The sequence below is a fragment of the Cydia strobilella genome, chromosome 20, assembly GCF_947568885.1.
Source record: "Cydia strobilella chromosome 20, ilCydStro3.1, whole genome shotgun sequence".
In the NCBI taxonomy this organism is placed as follows: domain Eukaryota; kingdom Metazoa; phylum Arthropoda; class Insecta; order Lepidoptera; family Tortricidae; genus Cydia; species Cydia strobilella.
The window spans coordinates 8,759,163-8,775,947 of NC_086060.1; the positions used below are offsets into that span (position 1 = coordinate 8,759,163).

The 16,785-nt window shown below is 38.7% G+C and overlaps 1 protein-coding gene across 1 annotated transcript; it reads left to right on the top strand.

Moving 5' to 3' along the window:
• The first annotated feature begins 1,068 nt into the window (after positions 1 to 1,068).
• LOC134750734 (V-type proton ATPase subunit B) lies at positions 1,069 to 13,218 on the top strand. The gene is made up of 11 exons (XM_063685974.1): positions 1,069 to 1,225; positions 3,083 to 3,201; positions 3,488 to 3,617; positions 4,689 to 4,820; positions 5,510 to 5,634; positions 6,542 to 6,772; positions 7,768 to 7,870; positions 8,579 to 8,733; positions 9,407 to 9,544; positions 10,106 to 10,234; positions 12,108 to 13,218. Exons 1-11 carry the CDS (start codon positions 1,153 to 1,155, stop codon positions 12,243 to 12,245), a joined length of 1,473 nt encoding a protein of 490 aa, XP_063542044.1. The 5' UTR covers positions 1,069 to 1,152; the 3' UTR covers positions 12,246 to 13,218.
• The last annotated feature ends 3,567 nt before the right edge of the window (positions 13,219 to 16,785 follow it).

A 16,785-nucleotide genomic window follows, 5' to 3' on the forward strand; every position in this document is an offset into this window, starting at 1 on the left:
AGTATATTAAGATAAAGTTATTTTGATATCACTGAAACTTTCAAACCTACTACCTACCTACTTTTTAAATAGATATTGGCTATCATGGATGGTATAGAAAGGATGCCAATCTCTTATGGCAGAATTGTTGCAAAAGTGACCGCTTTCAGCTTTAAATAATAGTTCCTAATCTCTTCGGTGGCGCTAGTTAGGACATGAGTATAACATGAACCAACAAATAATCCGACCAAATTACGTAGGTTGTTTTTGGTAGTATTTCGGTGTATGGTGGCGCCGCCTAATTACTGTTTTTTGATGGACACCTTTCATACATAGAGATTTAGCTTAAAGGATTATATAGTCTCCATGTTGGCTATGTTTATCTTGTAAGAAGGATGGAACGATCAATAGTGGACTGCTGCTTTCGAATGAAGAAAAAAAAACATAAAAAAACCTAAAAACACCCTATGGATGGTATAGAAAGGATCGCAATCTCTTATGGCAGAATTGTCGCAAAAGTGACCGCTTTCAGCTTTAAATAATAGTTCCTAATCTCTCCGGTGGCGCTAGTTAGGCTCTGGGACATGAGTATAACATGAACCACAAATAACCCGACCAAATTACGTAGGTTGTTTTTGGTAGTGTTTCGGTGTATGGTGGCGCCGCCTAATTACTGTTTTTTGATGGACACTTTTCATACATAGAGATTTGGCTCCTTTATATAGTCTCCATGAAAACACCCAACTTCATCTAAAGTAGACAAGGATGTTCGCTTATTGTCTTTGTGTCGAATCTACCGGTGTAGTTCATCTTTAACCAAACATATGTACCAACCTTAAAATTCTAACATTATGAGATTTCTACCAATATACAGAAAAAATAGAGCTGCATTCAGTATAATTATTCTTAAAAAATCTTTGGAAAGAAATCTACTAATCTCATTATTGTATTTAATTTAAAATGAAAGTTTTATTGTTACCATCAATTAATGTTTAGGTGTTCAATTTAAAATTAATTTCAGTTTTATTGATTGTCATAGAGTAACGTCATCTTGTGATGAGGTCACGTGACGGCACGTGAAGGAACATAGACAAGACATCCATTCGTCAGTTTTCAGGCGGACAGGACAGCGCAGTTTAGTGTTTTATTGAGCTGGTTGCCTGTGTACTCAAAATGAATAAGGCTCAGGCGACTAAGGAGCATATTTTGGCAGTGTCCAGGGACTTCATATCCCAACCCCGTCTGAGTAAGTAAATATTATTAACGTATTTATCCAGAAATTTGGTTCGTGGACGTCTTGGAACGTCATTTCACTTGGTAACGTCAATTATCGATTTTGCTACACCTTCCTTTGGTATTTTGTTATTTCATTATTTGTTATATCGGAACAGTCAATCAAATCCCTTGTTTTTCCTTATTTAAAGTGTATTTACGTTCCCGAAGTTCCGTAATGGCTTCTTTTTAGGGAGTTGTCAACCTTGGAAGCCTTATCTATGTAATTCGGATATATCTTAGATCATGTATATTTAGTTCACATAATTAGCTGTAACTAAAATTTCATGTTGGGATGTTGTCTAAGTCGAATCATAAGTAAAACGATGGATTATTTCCATAATTGGTTGATGAAGTCTGGAAAGAGAACTTTATGTTTAAGGTGCTAAGTTTTAATATTGGTCAGCATGTTCAATTGTCAGTGTTGATCATATGACTATGGCCAATAGGCCGTTCTGAAAAGATTTTATCAAAGATGTTTAAATATTTAGACTGTGTGTTTACTCTATTATTAATTTAATGATCAAATGTTTTTGTAATTCTTACACTGGGTTCCTATAGGATTCATATCTGATTGAATAATATTATAAACCTTAACATTTCTATGATTCTTTTATAGAAAGATACAATAAGTAAAAAAAGTCATATATATGGTACAGATTTTTATCTAGAAAGTGTAGGTTTTGCCAGTCATGTGATTATAATTTTAAATTGTAGACATTAATATTATTAAACTACCTCAAATTGGGCCCAGATGTATCATGGAATGGTTGCTGGTAATAAGGTAAACTTTCTAAACTGAAAAGAGTGAAAATAAAGCTATAAAAAAACATTCACTTTCAGGGCAATTCAGAAACTTAATAAAACCTTAACATCAAAAACATTGCGAGGTCACCCAGAGAAACCCACCTCATGCCACAATGTTGTACAGCTTTTTCAATTTTGGATTTAACCTCTCATATGGATATATGTACAAGAATTTAAATCTATTCTTTTAGATATTAAGGTCACCATTTTATTAACCAATTTTGACAGGCCCCATACTAGGGGTTAATACAGAATAGAATAGAATATTTTTTATTTTGCTTAAAAATGTGGTACAAAAGATGTTATAAAAAATATATCATGGTCACACACATTCCACCAGAAACAGGCATGCAAAACAGTGTGCTATTTCAACCCTCAGCCATATTCTGAAAGGAATATTGACTTCTGATTAGCTGAAATGTAAGAAACATTCAAGTTTTTTTAGGAAAAATTGTTCAGTACACAAAAAGGGTTGAAAAAACCAGCCAAGTGCGAGTCTGACTCGCGAACGAAGGGTTCCGTACCATTACGCAAAAAACGGCAAAAAAATCACGTTTGTTGTATGGGAGCCCCGCGTAAATATTTATTTTATCCTGTTGTTATAGCGGCAACAGAAATACATCATCTATGAAAATTTCAACTGTCTAGCTATCATGGTTCATCAGTTACAGCCTGGTGCCAGAGGGACAGCAGAGTCTTAGTAATAGGGTCCCGGTTTTACCTTTTGGGTACAACCCTAAATACCTACATTTACATGGGCGTCGCCAGCTGATGGGTTGGGGGAGGGACTCGATGTGGCTGATATGTTAGTGACAGGCAGCTGATATGGCGGAGGGGGAGGGGCATACATTTAGTTACAAATTTTATTTTCTATTCTCAGCGGACTCCTCCTGCCACTCGCTGACGACGCCCTTGGGTATTTAGTTAAAATACCACTCCAAAGTTAATGCTACTGCTAATCATGTTCCTATTTTCCTGTTCTTAACTTGAAAATGACTGAGTACAAGTGTCGTTTTTATCGCAGCTTACAAGACGGTGTCGGGTGTCAACGGTCCCCTGGTAATCCTCGACGAGGTGAAATTCCCCAAGTTCTCAGAGATTGTGCAGCTGAGACTTGCCGATGGAACCCTCCGATCTGGTCAGGTAACTATCATGTTCATTGTGTGATCTGTCAATACAAAAAAAAACAAACAAATGCATAAGACACAGTACAAAATGCTACTTAATGCTATGACTTTATTTATCAGTCAATGATTGAGAACAGAGATTTGATTATATATTTAATGTTACAGTACTTCTTATTATTACTTTTTACAAATAAATGTTAAATTTCATATTAATTAGTGACCCCTCCCAGCTTCGCACGGGTTACACAAAACCTTAACAAATTATACGCCTAATTTTGATTGAAAATTTTGTTGGTATCTAGGTGCTGGAGGTCAGCGGTTCCAAGGCCGTCGTACAGGTCTTCGAGGGCACCTCGGGTATCGACGCCAAGAACACTCTCTGCGAGTTCACCGGCGACATTCTGCGCACACCTGTCTCCGAGGATATGTTGGGTAAGCATGAATAATTAGGGAATCTGAAGAAAGAAGAGACAAAAGCAGGAGACTTGGCTAGCAACTTAACAAGGACATACTCTAGTGAAGAAACATTAAGATAAGTGACGGAGCTTTTATGAAAAAAAAATGTTTAATTCAGATTTCAAAATCCATATTGCGGATGGGGGCATACGTTTATGGGAGCTCCTGTTTCCGCACTTAGCCAACAAATATTTGGTATTATTTTCACTGCCTCATGTTTTTTTTTTTTTAAATCTTATTTATTTTATGAGCCATACATTTTATGATTAAGTCGGCTCACTGCCTCATGATAAATTACATAAATTTACTTACAAATTTTGACGTCTAATAGCTGCGTAATCGTAATAATTAATTCACTTAAAGGCTAATTTCCGCCTCTGAAACTAGGTACATGGGTCAAAATGCTTTTCGTTGTCTTGTTTTTTGTCCCCAAAAAATGTGACTGAGCTTTTTGTATGGGGTGAAATTAAGTTTTTAATTTTTCTCAAGAGAATTATAATCTACAGCTAGAAAGACATGCAATAGCACTCAAGTTTGTTTATTTATTTGATAAAAGACAAAAATAGAAGCGTGACCGAGTGGTCAGAAACAAGACAACGAAAAGAATTTTGATCCACATATCACCTTAACACATTAACTGCCAACGTTTTCGTAGCGCTACGCTCGTAGAGGTTATAGAGGAAAGCGAGTACGAACAGAGCGCCCCCCGAGCGGGTTGCCTGCACTCAATGTGCAGTGGCGTAGCTAGGCGTGGGCGAATGGGGGCCTTCGCCCACGGCCTCGCACTTAGGAGGGCCACGCAAAGCCAACCTTTTTATTACCTTGGGGAAACACATTGGAAAGGGCCTCGCAGATGTGGTTTTCGCCCAAGACTAGATTGGTTCACGCTACGCCACTGTCAATGTGTTAATGTTAGTATTTCGTCGCTTGTCGATAAGGTTGATTAAATTTCTAATTGAAGCTATATGGAAATAGCGCCTTACTGACAAGCGACAATAATACCCTTTTGGTTGAAAATGGCACAAATGTTTTTGTTTTGTAACACAGGTCGCGTTTTCAACGGCTCCGGTAAGCCCATCGACAAGGGCCCCCCGATCTTGGCCGAGGACTACCTGGACATCCAGGGCCAGCCCATCAACCCCTGGTCCCGTATCTACCCAGAGGAGATGATTCAGACTGGTACGTTCAAATATTACTTTTATATGCAAAAACATTTGTCTGTACTAAATGGCTAAAAGAAACTAAAAATCTGAAGTTCTACCCAATAATCATGTTTTTTCTGTTGTTTCAAAACTGCGTTTCTCAAATTGGGTTACATGTATCAGGGGCCTAATGCATAATAAAATTCAAGCTAATACTATTAGTGATTTTACATACAAAATCACTAATAATTTACCTTATTACCAATAAATTAATATAGCTTGTATTTTATTAAGCAATAGGCCCCTGGTTTACTTTTAGGAACCATTGCAATAAAGTAATACAAAAGTCGAAAATGACAGGCAAAATCTGGCAATTGTACTCTACGAAGAAACACCCCTTACTAAACGATACTCTAAACCAAAAAAAAATCAGGTATCTATGTCAAACGGTCTCTGAGAAAAACCCGGTGTTCCGTTTGTCAAAACAAATTTTTGCACGGAACACAAAAAAAAAAACTGATTTGTCTAATCTTTGGATGCGCCAAAAACAAACAACAAAGTGCAATTATAAGTAGTCTCTTGATATGTCATAGCTCACATAGCTATGATTTTAACTTCATACTTGATTATACTTAAAAAATATACGTAGGCATAAAATATTTTAGCTGCTGTCTGGTTTAGTAAACTGAATTACGCTGGACACTAATAATGATAGTATCTGTGCAGGTATCTCCGCCATTGACGTGATGAACTCCATCGCCCGTGGACAGAAGATCCCCATCTTCTCGGCCGCCGGTCTGCCCCACAATGAAATCGCCGCCCAGATCTGTAGACAGGCCGGTCTGGTCAAGGTACGTTCATATCATATACATACAAAAGTCAAAAGCAATTATTTGTTCAACATAGGTAAGGTACATAAGTACAGGTCTCACATAATCATTGTATCACTATGTTGTGCCGTAAGGCGTACAATTTTCCATTTATGGATTGTGGCTGCATGCTGAGCACAGTTAACATTACTTATCAAAATCATCTAACAAAAATTCACTTACACTATGCTTATGCTTTGCCAATTAAAAATTTAAATAACTTACTTTTAAGACTAATCATGACATCTGTATTTACTTGTCATTTGTCTTCATTTGTCATTTGTATGTGTACTTCTGGCATTATTGATTTATTCAATCTTTGGGAAACAATCAGTCAAAACACAGTTGAATCAAGCTAACTTTGCAATGACTAAATGTGGAAATATCATCAGAAATATGATGAAAGTTGATGTTTATAATAACATATTCACACTATGTTTTGTCATAGTCAATACAGATTTAGCTTAGACGAACACTTCATTCATCAATTTCTATTAAGTCTTTGTTTTGGTTGTTCAGTCTATTTAAGTAACATTTAGCATATGACAGGTAGTAGAATATGACTGAGCCATACTGCTCGAGTAAGATGGGTTTAATAGGTTTAAAACTAGGTCTTACGAACATAAAGGCCTGGTACTACGAGATCTCATAACTATTTCAAGAGTAAAAGCATCAGAGGCAGTCTTGACATCAGAATCAGAATCAATAGGAGTTCAAGTTTACCACGAAATGGTCTCGCCTCAGCATAATGCTGACCCGAAAGTCAGCGCTGATCTTCCGGCGGAACCATTTTGGGTCACGATCGCAGCCGTACGACACGGCCAACATGATATGTTTTGGTGGGATACTTCCGTCGTTATATTAATTAACTATTCATTATCTCCACCAGCAAACCGGCAAATCCGTGATCGACGAGCACGAGGACAACTTCGCCATCGTGTTCGCCGCCATGGGTGTGAACATGGAGACCGCCCGCTTCTTCAAGCAGGACTTCGAGGAGAATGGCTCCATGGAGAACGTGTGCCTGTTCTTGAACTTGGCCAACGATCCCACCATTGAGAGAATTATTACTCCGCGTCTGGCGCTGACTGCCGCTGAGTTCTTGGCCTACCAGTGCGAGGTTAGTTCATAGAGAACTGGTTAGACTTTTTAAAGATTTCCACAGGTTTTCAACAGTTATTTTCAATCTTGACCAGGGTATACCTTCGACTGACTTATTCAGGCCTTTTAAGTAAAATGGTGTCTTTCTACCATGTACTCTGCTTCCGTCGATGATAACGCTACAATAGATTTTGTCTGATGTCGATGTTATTTATCTACTTGTTATTATTAGTATGGATCGTATACATTGTCTGGTTAGTGATCAACTAGTCTAGTATAAGGTAAGCAAGTATTTAGGCCCATTTAATTGGTCTGGGAGCATCCTAGAATGGAGTAGATGGTAAAGGTGCAGCGTGTCAACATGAAGACAGCCTTCTTCAAGAAGGACCTCGAGGAGAACGGCTCCATGTAGAATGTGTGTCTGTTCTTGAACTTGGCGAACGATCCCACCATCGAGAAAATCTCAATCTGGGTTTATAATAAACAAAGATAGATATAACTCCGTAATAGATGTTTACAGTCTAAGGAAAAAACGTGCCTCGAAAATCAAGAAAATTTGATTCTCGTTCAGAGGGCGCCACTAGTTTTGGCCCACTGTCGTATAGATGGCGTTGACTGTTTCGTTTGTTATTTAACAATTTTAACGCATATCAGTGAGGGAACATGGGTCAAAATCATAAAAATAATTAATGCATTTAAAAAAATCATTTATCTATATTTAAATACATTTTATCGTATTTTTATAAATCTTAATTTTTAGTTTTAAAGTGTGTCGACAGATGGCAGTGAATTTACTGGGGTTACAAAATTTACTATGACAGTACCGCTCTAGTATAAGTTACTCTATGATAATAAATAAGTTTTATAAGCTGGATCCCCTTTGGGTGTTAATGAGGGCAATTTCTAATCACCCTCATTGTACTTCCTTATGACAGTATTGCCTTGTTGACAACCTGAATATATGTTGTCTTTAGTTTGAAGCATACATTTGTAAACACATGTTATTGTGAACAGAAACACGTGCTGGTAATCTTGACCGACATGTCCTCGTACGCGGAGGCGCTGCGCGAGGTGTCCGCCGCGCGCGAGGAGGTGCCCGGCCGACGTGGTTTCCCAGGTACCCTAAACATACATACATACATACATACATACATCATAGTCAAACTTAGGTTTCCAGTACGGATATGGTGGGAGTTCTTGTCTTGACTTCACTTGACTCTTTCTCTCTTAAAATCAGCCTTATTAATTAACAACAAGATTTGAATTTCGTTGTTCCTTTCGAAGCTTCCCATCAAACACATTCTTAGAAGTTCTTGTAAGATTCAAAAGGGAATCCTAATTGTAGAAGTACAAATTCTCATTGCGCTTGTAAATACTTCCAAATTTGAGAAATGACAATATTATAATATGTATAGTTATTTATTATTTCAGTTTTAGAAAATCAAACACATATCGGATTTTACAAGCACTAGTTCCGGAATGCCGGAATTGGAGCCCAATATCGAAAATCAGTTTCAGAATTGGAAACCATTCGATATTAGGATGCAGACACAAAATATTAAAAAAATGTAGTAAAAAAAAATTCATATCCAACACTGAAAAAGAAAAGTGAATCACAACCTTTTGGACGCCAATGATGGATATATCGGCACCGCAGGTCCAACGCCAAAGACAGTAATCGGTCAAAGACCACAGAGCAACATAGACCTACGTGCATGTGCATAAAGTTCAATTTCAGTTTTGAAACTTCGGTGACATGGCGACCCGAGTGACAGCTTTTGTGTTTGAGACGGCGTCGAAAAGGTTAATATTGTTGTGTCTCCAGGTTACATGTACACCGATTTGGCCACCATCTACGAGCGCGCCGGGCGTGTCGAGGGCCGCAACGGCTCCATCACGCAGATCCCCATCTTGACTATGCCCAACGACGACATCACACATCCCATCCCCGATTTGACCGGTTACATCACTGAGGGACAGGTAAGGGTTTATCCAGGAATCATGTAATCATATCTTGCCTACTTTCTGACTTACATTCCACACGTAGTAAATATTGCAGCACTTTTCAGTCAGCATGGTTACAATACTGTTATGGAAATGCTTAATATTGTGATAAGCTGAAATCGTGCAGTTTTATTGCGAAAAATTGGCAAGAATTTTACTTGAAATCTAGCCAGAATATGGAAGTTGTAATGGTTTGAATGCTGGCCGTCAGCCAGTATAGCAGATGTTTTATTTTCAATGTAATAAACCATTTTACTGGATTGTCTAGGACCCGGCCTTTTATAGGTTTTGGACTTGATAGTTAAGTTTAAAAAAATCTTCTATTGTGGGTTACTATTGGTTATAAAACTTTTAGGATAACTGGCGGCTTTCCCGTAGATAATACAGAAGTATTTGGTAATTGGTTTATTTTATAAAGACTAACCCCATACAGCTATTAAGAAACAGAACGTTCATGCGTGTCTGTAAGCACTCGGCAAGAAAATTAGGCTTTAAAATTAATTTATTTATTACCATGTCCACAGGAAAGTCACATAACCGTAACTCATACCAAAAAAGTTATTGACCCTTATCAGTTACAAAGAGATAAAATTAGAAGCAATATAAGATGACGATTATCCATCCAATAAATTCTATAATTACGTTACAGATCTACGTCGATCGTCAGCTCCACAACAGGCAGATCTACCCGCCAGTCAACGTGCTGCCTTCCCTCTCCCGTCTGATGAAGTCCGCCATCGGCGAGGGCATGACCCGCCGCGACCACTCCGACGTCTCCAACCAGCTGGTATGTTGAACATTTTATGAACTCATATCAACATATTCCACATTCATGGCCAAGACATGAATATTTCAACGAGAAGACTCCAGTTCTGTTGTGTTTTAATAATAGATGATACAGTTTTATTATAATTACCTTCTTCACACTTGTTGAAATGAAACAACTATCTGCATAATATTATTCATTTCAAGGTTTTAGACACCAGTGACCTTTATTCGAAGATAAAAGAGGTTTTTAGAATCGCACTGTAGATGCGGAGACAACAGGACGTAGAGGATAATCATGAAACTGTCAGGGCTCATAAAACTCGCATACAATCATTCATTTCATGTATTCATTCATTTTTACCATATTTTATGATTTAATATTTCGAGATTCTTAGGCGACCAGCGACCACGGAATAGTTCCAATTATACATAGATCACATATTCAAATTCAAAATATATTTGTTACAAGAAATTAGCATTTAGATTCTAATGCTTAATTTTTAGCCGCGTAGAATGCGGCTTACTGCCTGCCAATCTTATGTACCATTACAAAATGCAAATTCGTATAATTTTCCCACAGTACGCGTGTTACGCCATCGGCAAGGACGTGCAGGCCATGAAGGCCGTGGTGGGTGAGGAGGCGCTGACGCCCGACGACCTGCTCTACCTGGAGTTCCTCACCAAGTTCGAGAAGAACTTCATCACCCAGGTAACGCGCTGTCAATTTGTCTATGGTGCATGAAAAACGCGGGAACGCAAAATTTCACTATAACAGTCTTAGAGTATTTTTAAACCACAGACGGACCGCGACTTCTGTCCGGTTAGCATATGTCTTTCTCGCTCTTACTTATAGCTGTGCCCTTAACGAACGTACGGCGGACCACGTTACACACGATCGAGCAGGCTTTGGACCGGACCAGGGCACAGATTAATAAATAGTTACTACGTAACAGATACATCATTCCCATACAAAAGCGAAAATACCTACTCTATAATAGCCTACAAAATCTTAATAATAATACCTGCTGCTCAGGACGAGAAGAAATGTACCATAAGTATGCGCACAAAGAGTCGAGACTGCCTTGCTCGCCGTGCGAGCCACGTGCCAACGCGTCATCGTAAGAATGCGCTAGGGTTGTACTGTTACTTATGTTATTATTGTAATAAAACGAATGTTGCGAATCAACCATATTTTATATTAGTCAATCAAATATTTAAAAACAACACTTATAATACCTGACTCAAAAAACTCCTTAATTTACGATTTATCTACTTATGTTCAAAGAAATAAATAGTGACAAAATTCATAAAGATAGATTTAAAATACTACTCACCTTTCTTCGTCTCTCGGAAATGAAAAAACCGGCCAAGTGCGAGTCGGACTCGCCCACCGAGGGTTCCGTACTTTTTAGTATTTGTTGTTATAGCGGCAACAGAAATACATCATCTGTGAAAATTTCAACTGTCTAGCTATCACGGTTCATGAGATACAGCCTGGTGACAGACGGACAGCGGCAGCGGGGTCTTAGTAATAGCATAGAGTAACTTATACTAGAGCGGTACTGTCATAGTAAATTTTGTAACCCCAGTAAATTCACTGCCATCTGTCGACACACTTTAAAACTAAAAATGAAGATTTATAAAAATACGATAGAATGTATTTAAATATAGATAAATGATCTTTTTTATTTGCATTAATTATTTTTATTATTTTGACCCATGTTCTTTCACTGATATGCGTTAAAATTGTTAAATAACAACAAACGAAACCGTCAACGCCATCTATACGACTGTAGGCCAAAACTAGTAGCGCCCTCTGAACGAGAATCAAATTATCTTGATTTTCGAGGCACGTTTTTTCCTTAGACTGTATCCATCTATTACGGAGTTATATCTATCTTTGGTAATAGGGTGCCGTTTTTACCCTTTGGGTAAGGAACCCTAAAAAAACGACAAATTTTCTTTTGTTTTTTGACTTTTACACCCATCTACTGCACAATAATTACGTGGTTTCGGCGTTTCGAAGCGTAAGCGCGGGAAACGTGCGGTGCGAGCGCTCAGGCGGGCGTTCGGCGGCCCTCTGTCGATTATATCGTCGACGATACGCCGAGCGGTAGGCATATAGCGCGTGGCTTTGAGCGAGTGAAGGAGGCCTGACCAGGGTCCCAGTCCGGTATGCCCGTCTGTTACAGCTTTTAAGAAAACACATTAGTCGTTATTAAATAGGCTTTATCTCATTGTCATAAGATCCTAAATAGAAATTGATGAATATCTAACTAGTCAGTCTTTGTTCCGGCTAAGAATACAAGATCTATAGATTCATTTTGGCGTGACTCTTTTTCAATGAATGAATTTATTAAATGTTATCAGCATTTATATTATTTGCTGTTGATAAATGAAGGTAAACCTAAGCGCGGATGGGGCTGCAATTTATTATTGACCTTTCACGTGTTCAAGTTCCAGGTTTAGAATATAAAAAAATAGATCAGATTCTTGCTTATGGAATATGAATTGATCATTTGAGTGAGAGCCCAGAAGATATACCATAGACTAAATAACTTACGAATATTCTCTTCCCACAGGGTAACTACGAGAACCGCACAGTATTCGAGTCGCTCGACATCGGCTGGCAGCTGCTCCGCATCTTCCCCAAGGAGATGCTGAAGCGTATCCCCGCCTCCACCCTCGCCGAGTTCTACCCGCGTGACTCGCGCCACTAAACGCGCCGCCAGCGTGACCGCCATTTTGAACTTGTCAACTTGTCTATGGTCATCAAAAGCGCGGGAGCGCTAAACGTCACAGTGACAGCTTTGAGGCGTTTTTTCGGGCGGTTGACCTTTTTACTGTCGTAAAATGAGGTAATTTTTGAAAGTTCTAAATTGTTAGGCCTATAAAGGTGCTGCAAATTTAAAGATTGAATTTTAAGTCATCCCATTTTACGGTGTGTTTATAAATGCATACAATAATTACTATAAATTATTTTAACTGAGATAACGCTAGATGTCAGTTTTGTTAAAGCCAAGTTGAAATGACGCGTCACGTTATCTTGTAAGATAATATATTGTTTACTAGTAAGTTGTTAATAGTTTATGTAATGTGTATTACTTACGATCGAAAAACTATATCGTGTTGCTGTTCAAAGTTGTCTGTGGCAATATAGCCTAATGCTATATGCCGTCTTGTACATATTCCAAAGTAGACATGATAGTACTTGCAATATACTAAATATATTTTGAATAGACTTCTTTATTTATCCTTCGTTGGAGTTTTAACGACAAATAATTAAATATAAATTATGTGCACAAATAGTGGAAAAAAATATTTAATGAAATATATTTAATCGAAATCAAATGTTACTATGCACTTTTGTGATATATTTCCGGCTTCAAATCTTATAGCATTTTGTGAATGTTTGTATGTAAATATACAACGATACCGAGCCTGGGCTATCACCGCGAACTTTGAAAAATCGAAGTTTATCTATCTCCGTCTCTATCGCTCTTTATTGGAGTGACAAAGCTGGAGATAGTTGAATTTCGAAAGTCGAGAGTTCTCGGTAGACCCCCTGTACGTAACCGTGGTTACATTCCATTCGCTTGTTGCCATCGCCGATGCAAATCTGGAGTTCAAATACCGCAAGTGAATTAGGATACTGTTGTTTTTTGAATGGAAATAAAAGAGTATAGAAGTTCATTGTTATTTTATTCTATTAACATCCTCAATTCCTCACTGCATCCTGAAGGGATCCGTTCTGCTACCTACTTTCTACCGTGTGGACCCGGCTCAGGGCGACTTTGTTCACAATTCTATATCAGAATCATTTATTTTCACCTCAGCAGCTCGAACAAGGTCGCACTTTCGTCACTCCAGGGAGTGAAACAAAGTAACTTTTTAATTTAGTGAAGGCCATGAACTGCCACTTCATACTTCGGGGTCTATTACAAATTCGAAATACATGTTAACCTTTAATATGTTTGCACCACTGAGGTGAAAAATTATGTGCAACACGAGAGCAGTTATTTTACATCTCGTGTTTTTGAGTCGAGGGACGCTCAAAATTCTAACTTAGAATCACTCGCTTTGTTCGTGATTAAATTATAGAATCTTTCGCTTACTCGAGACTCAAAATCAACACTCGCAAGAAAAACCAACTTTCCTCTCTTGGTGCACAAATAACTATTTCACCTCAGCAGCTCGAACAAGCCTACTTTCGTCACTCCCTGGAGTGAGGAAAGTGCAACTTTCCTCACTCCAGGGAGTGAAACAATGTAGCTTTTTAATTTAGTGAAGGCCATGAACTATGGTACGTTACGGTACGGTACGGTCCGGTCCGGTCCGGTCCCGTCCCGTCCCGTCCCGTATCGTATCGTACATATTATAATACTTTTTTTTCTGTCTGATGCAACTTTCCTCACTCCAGGGAGTGAGGAAAATAAACACTCGCAAGAAAAACCAACTTTCCTCTCTTGTTGCACGAATAACTATTCTACGACAAGCACATTAATTGAAAAATTATTCTTTGCTTACAAATAATGAAAAAAAGTTTACAATGCATGTGTTCGAAAAGTGCGTTTCCTACGGAGCCATATCATGCGGAAAGTACTACTTTTCCGCACTAGTGCGGAAAAGAGTACTTTTCGTGCATATGTCGAAAGTTTAAAGGGCCATATGTACTGTAAAACGTTGTACGGTACACGTGCGAATAGGTAATTTGCAACTCGTGTCGATTTAAAACACTCCTTTTAATAATTAAACTTATTTGCCATATGTTTTTTTATTTACTCGCACAATGCATAGTAAAACATTGTATGATACACGTGCGTAAAGATGATTTCCGCACTTGTTGCATAAATAGCTATTTAAAACGGATCGGAATAACAAGCATGGAAAAATATTTTGTCCAGTACTTTTGACGTCTAGCTAGACGTTGCATAATTCTTTGACGGTTAACGATTAGAATGATCATGTGGGATGACGAATGAAACAAGTATCTTGGATAAAGGCTTTTATTGATTATTTTTATACTAATTACAATTTCATAATTATAAAGTGCAAAGTAAATGCTATGAAACATCCAAAGAATCCTCACTGTTAGGTACTTTTTGCTGCAGACTAAGGTTTAATTTCGGTACAAACGGTATTCCCCGCGTTAATCTCCTTAAGATACTGGGAATAATGGAATAAATACTAATTAAAAATAAGGTACTATTTAACCGGCGATTCCTACAATCGCTTCCGACGCGAAGTATTTCACGTCCACATCGGGATCTACGTTAAGTTTCTCCAAAACTGGTTTCACTTGAGGCTGAATAACAGCCGGGTCGAGGAAAGGCGCCATCTTCTGCAGCGTCTTTGCCACGTTGAATCTGACGTTGGCGACATCGTATTCGGCAAACTGCATATTCGGCCCACCTCTACTACAGATAAAAATGAACCTTATTAAACTGACTGTGGGAGAAGGCCGAGTAGGTCCATTTGACCGTGTCATCCTGGCACAGCAGGCGGAAGTGGCGTAGCTTCGTCTTCACAGGGCTCAGACGCAGCCGTAGGAAAATAGAAGACCTTTATATAGGCCTCTGGGTTTAGACGATAAGATCATGTTCAACTCACCTGTGCCAAATTGACGAACATGGGTATGAGATCGGACTTGACGTACTCCACCTCGACGACCCTCGCGAACTCTCCCAGCTTGTAGGCGGCGGCGCGGCGCACCATCGGCGTGTCGTCCTGGCACAGCAGGCGGAAGTGCTGGCGGAGCTCCGCCTTCACGGGCGCTGAGACGCGGCCGTAGCATACGCTGGGAAGGAGGTTCAATTTAACTACACCATTGACTAATTGCGCAATCATATTGGGGTCTAAAGCTCTGTTTTCCTAGGATAGTGGTGCCGTCATATACAACAACACTTTATGGTCGCAAAATAGTACATTACTACAGAGGCCGGGAAGGTAGGGGTTGCCGGCCGAATAGAATATACGGGTAGTTATGAGGCCGACAACCCGTTTTCACGCCGATGTATGTATAGTGCTTTTCTCAAACGTTTAATATAGGTATATAGTTTGTCAAAGGACTGTCTTATTTCAAACATAGACAGAGAGAATCATACTATCTTTGTCTTACACTAGTACTAACACCCAAAAGAAAAGGATGAGTATAGTTTTTTTTTTCTTATTTATTAACAAGATTTGCTGACCAACTATATATATCAATCAAATATCGTTTTTTTTTTAAACTAGGAGTATTCCAGCTTCCAGCGTAGCAAAACCGTCTCGTGTGATGCGGAAGGGTCCTGGATTTTCCCCAGGCTACCATCCCCCCACACAGTCCTACTGCTCGAATGGCCATAGTGCCATAGAGCCCGTCAGGTTAAAAAAAAATGGCTGAATGCCATGATGCTGTGCCACAATTATATGTGAAATAGAAATTAAAAAAAAGCGACTTCCCGGCCTAGGCCTGCAACTTTGTATGAAATTTCATTACAGACATCTCGTCTAGCCACGCCTGAAACGTGATACTTCCCAGCCTAATATAAAGAACGTATTATCAATATTACATAGCATGTTTGAGAAAAGAATGTTGTTTTAACTGGAAAACTTTATTGAGTGACTGGCAAACTCATACTTTACATGACCCTGTGTAAGACCCACTGTGCTTGTACCATAAGCTCAAAGAAAAGTGCTGGTGGCCCAACAATAATGCTTACAAAACCAGAGATTAAGTTTTTGGAACTTAATGAATTTCTTGAGCATAGGAGTTATGTCTTTGTGTGCTAAACTAAATTAATATAGTGTAAAGCAAATTAAAAAGGGAATTTGTGTTGTCATAAGAGAGCTTGTCACTGATATAGCACCATGTTATATTGGAGGTGTTCCAGATAGGAACACTACTGATCATCCCTTTACATATTTTTTTTTCTATATTAAGGAAAAATTGAATGATCTTCTAAACTAATATGTAATTCTTACTGATATACAATAAAGAAGGAATTAGTTGGAATGTGCAGCTAATTTATTCCATGTTTATTAAGCTGTCAGGCAGTTATAACAATCAATCTTCAAGATAATGTCACTGTTGAGAAATTAAAACGTGTAATTTGTTAAAAAAATTTACCTGAACAGGCCACAAGCCGAAGCCCTGGATGTGAACCAATCCCCACCAGCCAAACGCTGGACCAACGGCACAAAGTGCTGCTCCAGGGCCTGGGGCGTGTGATGGGCAGCCACGGCCCTGAGGGATGCTACAGCCTTGTCGCGCACTACCGT

Excerpts from the sequence above, each read along its gene's own strand:
- LOC134750734 (XM_063685974.1), top strand. The coding sequence starts at position 1,153 with ATGAATAAGGCTCAGGCGACTAAGGAGCATATTTTGGCAGTGTCCAGG. Across the intron at positions 3,618-4,688 it reads TGTCTCCGAGGATATGTTGG|GTCGCGTTTTCAACGGCTCC; the intron begins GTAAGCATGAAT and ends TTTGTAACACAG. Across the intron at positions 10,235-12,107 it reads AGAAGAACTTCATCACCCAG|GGTAACTACGAGAACCGCAC; the intron begins GTAACGCGCTGT and ends CTCTTCCCACAG.